Raw genomic sequence first — 11,373 nt, 5'->3', positions numbered from 1 at the left:
CCTGGCCATGTCCCCCAGGACTGTACCTCTTATGGATAATGCCTGGTGCTAGATACTGGTGGAGGAAGCTGGAGAGCTCCTGCCTTCAGGAGAGCTCTTTGATATGAGTTGAGACAACCCCGACCCATGTGGAAGCCTCATTCACAATGTTCCTTCTCTTCTTCATGCCTTCTTCAATCCTGGCCAACTTTAGGGCCCAATTCAAGCTAGATCCTGCAGGAAGTCTTCTGGCCCATCCTAAGTGGATGCATATTCCTCTATGTAAACCTTAACATAGTTAGGATTGAGGTCCAGGTCACCTTTTGCTCTTTATCTCCCCACCTCCCCAAAGGGGCCAGTCTTCTCGCCATATCTTGCACATTCCTAGCTTCTCTTCTTCCCTAATGACCCTGAGGTGAGTTCTAGCTTCACTGCTCTTACACAATCTCTACTGGCATGTTCTTACTCCAATGGATTTTCCTCTTGACCATAGAGTTTACTATCCTTGCTATGGGTTTGGCTTTCCAACCAGCTTGGAAAGACAGAATGCAAGGTAGAGCAGCATAATCAAGAGGCAGGGTAACAGGAGCTTTGGCATGTAGTTGGGGTAGAAGGGGAGGGCCCCTCTTTTGCTAGTGTATCTCTGATTCTCCTTATAGTCTTCCCCATCCTCAGGAGATATAGGGTTACCCCTAAGTCTCACTCACATTCCCCTATACCACCTTCTTCCTCTGCCATGGGAAGGGTTTCTTCTAGAGAAAATCTTTTCCCAGTGTTGGGGATCATCAGTCCCCATTCCCTCCCCCAGTACCTCTGGGTAAAAGGTCACCCTTTCTTCCTAAGCAACCGCATCCAAGCAGGCCACACTGTCCTCTGTGGTACTCCTAACACTCAAGCTGAATTTGCCCAAGGTACCAAAATTCCTCATTGTGGCCATAATCTTGAGAAACAGGCCAGGACATGACCAGCCTAGTCATCTTCCTCTCTCTCTCTCTGGACTTTAGGCCTAGGATCAAGTTAAATTTAGGGGAGCTGCTAAGTCACTTGGCTAATTCATGTGAACCTGTCCACTGAAACATCCCCCTCCCCTTTTCCCCCCAGGAATTATCTAACCATGCCTCTTCTGTTCTGTTTGCATGCAGATCAACACACACTGAACCCTCCTGTGAAAATTTATTTTATTTGCATTTCTAGAGAATAATCAGAAAGGACAGGGATCCCAGGTAGCCGGTGACTAGAAAGGGGTGGCCAGGTTTCCCAGGCTCTAGGCATGAGGAGTTTTCCCTGAGGATAGCAAAAGGAGCCAGGCTGCCAGGAACAGGAAACCCTGTGTACCCTGAGGCTGGACAGGAATAATCAGGTCAGAGATGGAGAGAGAGGCAGAACCAAATGCTCAGCTGAGACTTGGGACTCATTAGATCTTCTTTAAGCCAACCTTTATGGAGGTCAAAGGCCTGGAGAAGACAGAAGGATATCCGTCTCAGCTTTTCCAACCAGGTCTCTCCTTCCAGTCCCCTTTGTCTTCCTGGAACTTGGTTGTTTGCTGCCTCTTTCCTGGGCTCTGGGATCACTTCCTGGCTTGCTCATAGTTGGTTTCAAACCAGCTACATGTCTCTTTTATAGCTGAGGAGTAAATAAAGAGGTTGGGATGAAGAACCAGTCCAACACCAACCCCCATACCTTGGCCTTTGCCCAAGGGCACTGACTAGGGATGTCAGTAAAAGTCTGGACAGGTTGCCAGGATATCTGACTGGATTCTACATCCTCAGCTTTTTGCCAGGGTCAGACCCAGATGGGAATCGTAGGACATGAATCACTGCTTTAAAGCTAATATGGGGGAATGGCTACAATTCTGGGCAGAGACCCAAAAGACTCAAGGTCTAGTCCTGGCTCTGCCCTATGACTGTAGGTGACTCATACTCTTCCCTGGGGTTTCAGTGTCTGCTACCAAATGGGGATAAAAATTTCTGCCCTGCTAAAGCTATAGGGCAGTAGGAATATCACATTATTAAACTATTGGATAGAGAACTTTTAACAGAAGAGGTAAATGAGTCCCAAAAAGGGAAAGTGACTTGTCTGAGGTCATAAAATAAGACAGGCAGAACCTAAGACTGTTGACTCCAAATCCAGTGCTCTTTCTACTATATTCTCTTAGTCAGCACCTGCTGAAATAATGAAATTCACCAAATATTAGGACTAAAAGGACACCACAGGGCTAATGAGCCCATTTTACAGGAAAAAAATGAAGCCCAAAGGATAAAGGATTTGGTGACAGTCATGCTGAGGCAGAGGCCAGAGTAGCCGAGTCCTGGAACTCCCTATTCCTGGCTCTCTCGTCCAGCCCAATGGCTATGACACACCAGAGGAAACTCAGCACTGGGACAAGGAGAGGGGATATGAGAGGTCTGACCCCTTGATCTCAGAGCTGGAACCCAAGAAATCATCCAGTCTAATCCATTCTGGAAGGGGAGTCCCTTAACAGGTGCCATAACAAGTAGTCATCAAGGCTTCTTTGCTTGAAGAAATGGGAGTTGGGGGGGTAATCGGGGTGGGCAGTGAACAGAGCTGGGTCTAGTGAGGGGAGATCCTGGTTTCCTAGCTGTATGAACCTGGGCAAATCACTTAACTCCCATTGCCTGGCCCTTATTGCTCTTTTGCCCTGGAAACAATACACGGTATTGATTCTAAGATAGAAGGTAAGAATTAAAAAAAAAGGAAGGAAAAGGAAAGAGAGGAAGGAAGAAGGAAGGAAGAAAGAAAAAGAGAGAGAGGGGGAAAGAGGGAGGGAGGGAGGGAGGAAGGAAGGCAGGAAGGAAGGAAGGAAGGAAGGAAGGAAAGGAAGGAAGGAAAGAAGGAAGGCAGGAAGGAAGGAAAGCAGGAAGGCAGGAAGGCAGGAAGGCAGGAAGGAAGGAAGGAAGGAGGGAAGGAAGGAAGGAAAGAAGGAAGGAAGGAGGGAAGGAAAGCAGGAAGGCAGGAAGGCAGGAAGGAAGGAAGGAAGGAGGGAAGGAAGGAAGGAAAGAAGGAAGGAAGGAGGGAAGGAAGGAAGGAAGGAAGGAAGGAAGGAAGGAAGGCAGGAAGGAAGGAGGGAAGGAAGGAAGGAAGAAAGGAAGGAAGGAAGGAAGGAAGGAAGGAAGGAAGGAAGGAAGGAAGGAAGGAAGGAAGGAAGGAAGGAAGGAAGGAAGGAAGGAAGGAAGGAAGGAAGGAAGGAAGGAAGGAAGGAAGGAAGGAAGGAAGGAAGGAGGGAAGGAAGGAAGGAAGGAAGGAGATAGGAGTTAGGACTTCTAGATTTCTGTTCTTTTTCTGTTACTACTGATGGGCCTGCTCCCTTGCCCCACAATAATACCCACCACCTGCCTCAGGACTTTGGTTCCCTTCCCATACTGTTCCCCATCTTTAATGTGGAATTCTGAGTGGTGTGAGAGGGAATAAGACCATGTATAGGGGGTTATGACATTATAAAGGCTTTTCAAGTAACACCCCCAAAGACACAAGCTGTTAGTTTTTTTAGGCACTCTGAAAGTTTATTACACATCACACATGGCTCACATGCTATCTTCCTAGGCCTTTGAAACCACCCCCACCCTCAGGAGGGACAACGAATTTAAGCTGCCTAATGGTGATGTCTTACACTGCACCATCATATCAGGTAATGTACAACACTGGGTTTGGAATCAGAGGCATGAATTCAAATTTTGCAAATTCTGCCATTTACTTCTGTATGATCTTTGATTATATTTACCCTCGCTGGGCCTCAGCTGCTGCTTCTGGAGAAAAAAAAAACCTTACAGTTCCCTCTGGCCCTAAATCTATGATGCCACGACCTTCAGGTGGGGTACCCTACCCCTCCAGAAGCAGCCCTTTCTACCTTTGGATGAACATGAATCTGGGGGACCATGGATCTCGGACTGCCAGGAAATTAGCTTTCCCGAGGTAGAGCAGGCCCTTACCTTGTTTGAAGGGTGTAAACTGGAAGTCTGGAAGGTAGGTCCTCAACTTCTTGTTGCTGGCTGTCTTTTTGAATTGTCCATCTGACTTGGTTGTATCAAACTATTAGTGGCCCTGGGTCAAGGTCAAAACCAAACTGGAGGGTTTCATGGCAGGTCAGAAGAGCTACTTGGGAAGTTGAGGGATTGATGCGTGAGCCATTCTCTCCCTCCCTCCCTCTCTTCTGCTCATTTCAAGCCATGTAAGTTTCCAGACCTTCATTCCAGGCCTCCAACTCAAAAGTCTCCTGCCCTACCTCAAAGGGCTGGATATGGAGCCTTTAGGGTTCCCTTTTACCCAGGGCTGGCCCCAGAAAGCCAGGATGCAGGGCCTAGAGACCAAGGATCAACCATTCACTTAGTACTCAATGGGTCCTAACCCTATCTTCTCCAGTATCCCAGGAACAAAGGGACTGGAAGATTGAAGAACCGGGGTCTAGCCCTGTCTCAGAACTTTGCTCATTGGGTAACATTATCTAGGAAGTAGCCAAGCTGGGAGGGAAGAAGAGAGGAAGAAGCATCCTGGGTAGAACTGGAGAGTGTGAAGTAGTGAACAAGAGCCCAGGGTATGGAGTCGGAGGGGCTGGCATCAGAATCATAAATTTCCCCAGTTATTCGCTAATCATTTGTTCAAGATTCCACCCCTTCTCCAACATCCTGGGGCTCTTTGCATTCAGGTGACTGTCAGTTAATCCTTAGTAAGGCACAGCCTAAGAAAGGCTCTTGGGGGAGTTACCTCTCCTGCAGGAATTTTAATCAGAGGTAGGAGGGTTACCTCAGCATCAATCTAGTCATAGAGAAGGAAACTAAGACCCAGAAATGGACTTGCCCAAGGTTACACTATCCATGGGTGGCAAGAATGGCTGCAGAGCTTCTTCCAACCACCCTGTGGCCTATCTGCACCGAGGGAGCCTGCAGAGTCACGAATCTGAAGCTTGCTTGGCTTCAGACCCTAACACAGGAAAGGATACGGTCACCTCCCCTTGGAAGTCCATGGCCTCTGCGATGGCCACAGCAGCCTCCTTGATGGACACTTCGTCCTCTTCACCCACTGAAAGGAAGTCCTAGATCAGTCCAGTCCCAGGTCCTGCCCCTTCCACTTCCCCCTCAATAACCCAAGTCCTATCCTTCTGGGGGAACCAGCTCCTGCCCACACCCTCCCAAACACCTTCCAGATGTTCCCAGGCCGCCCAGCTCTCTCCTCCCGGCCCCTGCCACCCCGAGTTGCCTTTATGAGATGCAGAGGGGTGGGGGGCAGTGATGTACCTGACAGGATGATGGGATCCACCTCATTGTATTCCCGAAGCACCCAGAGGAAGAGACGGGCCAGGTCCTGAAGGCAGTGGGGGAGGGAGGCAGAGTCAGGTCATGCGGCCACATACAGTCGCATCTTAGAGCGGAGTTAGGGGACATTGTAACCGGCGCTGGCACGGCCCCTCTGGGCCCAGGGAAGAGAGCAACTTTAGGACAGGCGGCCCTGACTCTACCTGGACTAAGACTAGAGGGGTCACCTCCCCCGGGGAATCGGCAGGTGGTTCAGTGAAGCAGGCAGAGGGGGCCCGAGAGCAGGCCGTCTAGGGATTAGGAAAGGATCAGGAATTCAGAGCTGACAGAGGCCTTGGAGGTCCTCGAGGAAGGGGGGAGGGCCTTCCCCAAGGCATAGAGGCCAAACCCTCCGGCTCCGGAGCTCAGCAATGTCCATCGGGAAGAGGCCTGGAGCCAAGGGGACAGACAGCACCTCTCCTCAGAGGGAGCAGATGGTCGACAAAAGCTGTCCAGGCGGTTCCTTGCCCCAGCTCAGGCCCGGCCTTCTCTGAGGGTTCCGTCCATGGCCTCTCGTTTCTGAGTTCACAGAGCCACAAATTCAGAGTCACAAGAGCCTTCAAAGTGACTGAAGCGTGTCTCTCCCAGGGCAAGAACCTCCCTGAAGGTTTCCCTGCTCATGAGGCAGGCCATTCTTTAGGACCACGCTGTTGGGAAGTGCTTCCTCTCCTTGAACCCCAAATCCACCTCTCTGCAACTTCTATGCGTTGTTCCGGCAGTGTGTGTCCGTTCACAAACTGGCCTGAACGTTCTAAATCCTGGGCCAGGTCCCTTCCTCCTCCTGCACAGATTCTGGGCCAGGATACTGATGAGTCACGGAACACTAAAGGCCCGGGTTGCCTTTCAGAACTTTGAGAGGCTCCCTGCCAGATTAAGGGTAGTGACAGTAGTGTGTGTGAGAGCAAGCATGCAGCCTGCTGGGGACTGGGAAGTCCTGCACCCCAGAGGAACCTTGACCTCCCTCCCACAGGGAAGCCAGGCATCTGATGAGCACGTACCAAGGAGTAGATGAACTGCCTTCGAGGCTTCCCGGTGCCCCACACAGTCAGAGCCGAGCCATTGCCTGGAAAAGGGAAAGGAGAATGGAATAAGGAGAGATCCAACCGGCCTGAGGTCAGATGTGGAGCAGCTGGAACATGTGTGCGCGTGCACACACACACGCCCCTTCAGCCTTGAGTTGAGGACCAAACAAAGGTCCTGGGGCTCGGCCTAACAGTGGGGTGGGCATGAGAGACGGGGGTTGGGAGGCTTCACAAGACTTGCAAGCATGCACACACTCACCCCCCACGCACACAGAGGAGACACATTGAGAGGACAAAGGTACAGATAGACGCAGACAGACTCACGCTTGGCAAGGTAGACTTTGTGGATGAGGCCAGGCAGCACATGGCCATCTTCAATGTTGAAGTTGTCGTGGGGTCCAAAGACGTTTGTGGGGATGACGGCGGTGAAGGTGCAGCCGCACTGCTGGAAGTAAGCCCTGGGGGAGGGAGGGAGGGGGGCTGGTTGGGGCTCCCCTTCCGGGATGCCCAGGATTCATCTTTCAGGGCCCACACCAGCCCGCCTCCTGCAGGACCTCTCTCCTTCCTCCGACTTCTCCATGGACCACCCGGCTACACTTGGAGCCTAGCCTTATCCTAGCTTGTGCTCTGTCCCCTGGCTCGAGAGGGCCTGGAGGCAGGCCTGGTTGTCCTTTCTCGTGCCTCCTCCCAAGCGGGGATGGGTTCAGAACTGAACACAAAGATAGTTATGTCGCTAACTCAAAGGGCCCTAGCACTCGGCCACCTGCAAGAGGAAGGTGAGAACGAGGAAGGGTCTTGGCGTCTGATTCATTTAACAGACAAGGAACTTGAGGCCCCCGAGGAGGAGGGCTCAGCTGAGGGGAAGGGGGGAAGGGACATCACCTGGATTTGGCTGCCAGGTCTCCTTTTGTGTATGGCTTAAGACAGTCTGGACACCGAGGCCCTTCTGGCTCAGCCTCTGTGAGCCCCGAGGGCCATCCCCGGTCTCACCCCAGTGAAGGCCCTTCCCCTCTAGGAGCCTGGTTGTTCATCTGTAAAACTGGGATAGCGATACGGGCACTACCCGCGTCTCACAGGCTCTTTGGGGGAGGATCGCATGAGATGATGTAAAATGCTACTGAAATGCTGGGCTATTATTTTCCCAACACACACCTGGATGCTTAACGAATGTCGGCTGAAATGATTTTAGAGAGCCTTAGCTGAGAACACACACATCAATCCACCTGCGAGCCTATGTTAAGCACCCACTCTGTGCCAGGCACACAGGCACATGATGATGATGATGAGATTCATGTTTCTAGTTCAATACTGATGCAAAGACCTTCAAAGTGGTCGCTCGCCAAGCACCTATTAGGAGCTAACTACGGGCCAGGGCCTGTGCCACGTGTTGGGGAGACAAGGCAACAACGGTCACTGCTCTCAAGGAGCCCACATGCCATTGGGGAAGACACAGAAATGAGGGCTTTGCTATTCAGTCATTTCAGTCATGTCCAACTCTTGGTGACCTCATTTAGGGTTTCCTAATACTATATACTTGTATACCTAATACTAGACTGATTTGCCATTAGATGAGGAAATCGAGGCAAACAGGGTTAAGTGACTCGCCCAGGTTCTTACAGCTAGCAAGTATCTGAAAGACAGATTTGAACTCAGGAGGATGAATCTTTGTGACTACTGGCCCCGAACTCTATCCACTGTGCCAAAGTGTAAGTGGTAGATAACCTTAAAAGAGAAGGGACTAGCAGAAGGGAAAGGAGGACAAAGAACCCAGGAAAGGCCTCATACATAAGATGGGACTTGAGCCGAGTCTTGAAGGAAGTCAGAAAGCCAAAAAAAAGCTAAGAAGGGGGCATATTATTCATTAATAGGGGATAGCTAGTAAAAAGGCACAGAGATGGGACATGAGTTGGCACTGAGACAGCAAGCAGGCCAATGTCACTGAATCTTATCATAGATAGAATGGGTGGAGGGCAGGAAAATATAAGAAGGCTAGGAAAGGGAGCAGCTAGGTGGCTCAGTGGATTGATAGCCAGGCCTAGAGACAGAAGGTCCTGGGTTCAAATCTGACCTCAGACCCTTCCTAGCTGTGTGACTCTGGGCAAGTCACTTAACCCCCATTGCCTAACCCCAACTGCACTTCTGCCTTGAAACCAATACACAGCATTGGTTCCAAGATGGAATCTTTTTTTTTTAAGGCTGGAAAAGTGAGAAAGTTTATCTAAAGAGCTTTAAATGTGAAACAAAGATGTTAAGATAGCATCTAGCTGCTTTCAATGAATTCGAGTCACTGGGACCAGAGTAACTGTATTCTACTGGAAGAAGTGATAGATGTGGTTGCTGAGTAACTGTCAGTGGTCTCTAAAAGATTCTGGAAAAGACAGATACCAAATAACTAGAGAAAGGAAAATGTCCTACTTTTCAAAAAAGAGTGAAATGTGCAAACTATTATTAAAAACTATTTTTAATATTCAAATGGGAAAAAAACCAAAAAAACTATTTTTAAAAATTCTAGAATATGTCATTAAAGAGATGGGACATTTAGAAAAGGAAATGGTCATAAAGAGTTAGCATGACTCCATTAAAAACAAGTGATTGATCACATTTTTTTTTTGACAGGGATACTAGACTAGATCAGAGGAATGCATTAAATATAAGTTGCCTGGATTTTGGCAATCTAAAAACTTTTAAAACTTATATTGTTCTTTTGGAGAACACAGAGAGGTATGAGTTGGACAAAATGCAATTAAGTGAATTCAGGACTATTTGGATTAGTCATTGTTCAATGTAAGAGTCTTTACTGAACTGATCCATGGATCTGTCCTTCTTCAATAACCTGGATAAAGGTAGGGCTTGCCAAATTCATCAATGCCACAAAACTGAAGTAACCTAGTTCTCTGGGATGACTGAACCCAGAAGTTTCTCTATAAATCAGAACAATGGGCCAAACAGAAATTTCATAGGGAAAAGTGTAAAGTTCTATTCTTGGTTTCAACTTCATAAACATGACATGGGGGAGATATGAATAGAAAGAAGTGTCTGAAAGATATCCAGGGTTCAGTGGAGTAAAAAAGTGATACGGGAGCCCAAAAAGCTCATGTAGTCTTAGGTTATATTAGGATTGACAGTGTCCAGAATTGGGAAACTGACCATCTCCTGCTGAACTCTGGAGTAATGAGTTCACTTGTGGGTGGCATGTTTTTAGAAAGAAGACAACTAGCCTTGGAGCCAATACACAGTATTGACTCCAAGACAGAAGGTAAGGGTTTAAAAAAAAAAGAAGAAAAGAAAGAAGACAACTAGGATGACAGAAGTTTTGTGATCATGCCAATATGTAGAAAGAACTGGAAATAGTTCTTTAATAGGAGAGAAGGTTTAGAGGAACATGATAGCTGTGGTCAAATATCTGAAAGTTTCTCATATGGAAGAGAAATTAGATTTGCTCTGCTTGATCTCAGAAGACAGAACTAGTAAGGATGGGAAGAAGTTGTGGCAAAGAAGATTTAGGCTTGATGAAAGTTAATATTTCCCAATAACTAAGGTTATCAAAAGTGAAATGGAATACTTCTTGGGAGGTAGTGAATTCCCCTTCAGAAGAGTCTTCAAACAAAGGCTGGATAGCTAAATATTGAGTATGTTCTTATTCAGGTATAGGTTTTGTGAATTTCAAAACTACTCAACCCTGTTCAAACCATTCTTTAGAGGATGGGATTTGGCTATTTCCTGATCAATAACAATGGAGGTACTTGGAATGACAGAATCAGGTCTTGGAAACTACAATCTCCACCCTACTCAGGGTAACAGGATTTAGGAAGGGCTGCAGCAAAGCTCAAGATTTAATTATTTGAGAATATGACCTTCAACAGACATGTGCAAAGGGGAAAGACCTCTAGGTGGTCCTGGGTTAAGCTAGAGCCACCATTGGCACAGGGGAGACACAGGAAGTGAAGTAGAGGACAGCTGAGGAGTCTGGGGACTTCCTGTGTGGAGGAAAGGAGGTTTTGGAGGCTGGTGCTTGGAGTGGAGGCCCTCAGATTGTTTCTCCATTTTGGTCACGTGAGTGATAGGGACTGATCTCTTTTCTTTGCCTCGGCTATCCAAGGCCTTGGACCTTTGGCCTAGCCTAAGCAGAGTGGGTATTTAAGCCCTATTCCCTTCTCCCCCCCCCCTCATACCTTTCTTCCTCCTGTTAGTAATTAAAGAAAACTCCATAAAAGGTTGACTGCTGACTTGAGTTTTCATTTAGGAATTACATAGTTGAATTCCTTGGCGACCTTAAATTAATATATATATATAAGTCTTTTAAAGTGATTTCCATATCACATTGTGGCTGACCACACGGGAGTCTAAAGAATTCTCTCAATAAACTTCTGAATTTTTTTGCCTTTTTATTTTTACTCTACCTTCTCACCACTTAGTCCCTTTTAACAGCTAACTCGGCTTAAATACACAGCTGCTAGAACAAGTGAGTATAAAAAAACTTCTTCTCTCTTCTCTTTTCTGCTTAAGTTAAATTGGAATCAGCAGTTTTTCTTTTTCTTCCCTTTAATCTTAAGGGGAAGCTGGGTGGCTCAGTGGATTGAGAGCCAGGCCTAGATACAGAAGGTCCTAGATTCAAATGGGACCTCAGATACTTCCCAGCTGTGTGACTCTGATAGACAGAAAACAGCTGTTTTAAATCTCAGCAACAGGACCCTAAAGTCCTGGCTGGGAGAGCTGTTTCTAAATATCCTTTCCCTTAAGGAACAACTTCCTAGATTAGAAAAAAAACAACAACAACCCTGTGGAAAGTTTTTTGCTTTGCCCTGCTCCCCACATGTTTTGTGAATACTGTTAGAGAAATAATTACAAATATATATATATATATATATACATATATATATATATATATATATATAAATGAGTACTACATTCTTTGACATTTATATGGCAGTTGAAGAATTAGGGGCATTGAGGAATGCAGGATACCTCCAATTTTTTATATTAATATGTACTGTCATTTTTGTACTCCTCAATACTGTATTTAGAGATGCTAAAATGAAAAAAATTGAGGATAAAATGCAAGCCCA

General features: G+C 47.3%; 1 protein-coding gene across 2 annotated transcripts in view; it reads right to left on the bottom strand.

The window, feature by feature from the left end:
* Positions 1 to 1,140: 1,140 nt before the first annotated feature.
* Positions 1,141 to 11,373, bottom strand: part of GFUS (GDP-L-fucose synthase) — a 39,614-nt gene continuing 29,381 nt past the window's right edge. For both annotated transcript variants that reach the window (XM_007488818.2, XM_056822926.1), the window contains exons 6-11: positions 6,632 to 6,765; positions 6,284 to 6,348; positions 5,229 to 5,295; positions 4,934 to 5,013; positions 3,927 to 4,026; positions 1,141 to 1,602 (exon numbers count right to left, since the gene is read on the bottom strand). In XM_007488818.2, the coding sequence (XP_007488880.1) occupies positions 1,547 to 1,602; positions 3,927 to 4,026; positions 4,934 to 5,013; positions 5,229 to 5,295; positions 6,284 to 6,348; positions 6,632 to 6,765 (502 nt within the window). In that variant the 3' untranslated portion in view covers positions 1,141 to 1,546. The remainder of the gene's footprint in view (positions 1,603 to 3,926; positions 4,027 to 4,933; positions 5,014 to 5,228; positions 5,296 to 6,283; positions 6,349 to 6,631; positions 6,766 to 11,373) is intronic.

The sequence above is a fragment of the Monodelphis domestica genome, chromosome 3 (genome assembly GCF_027887165.1).
Source record: "Monodelphis domestica isolate mMonDom1 chromosome 3, mMonDom1.pri, whole genome shotgun sequence".
In the NCBI taxonomy this organism is placed as follows: Eukaryota; Metazoa; Chordata; class Mammalia; order Didelphimorphia; family Didelphidae; genus Monodelphis; species Monodelphis domestica.
The sequence above is the reverse complement of the archived record's forward strand: the minus strand, read 5'-3'. Positions and strand labels throughout refer to the sequence as shown.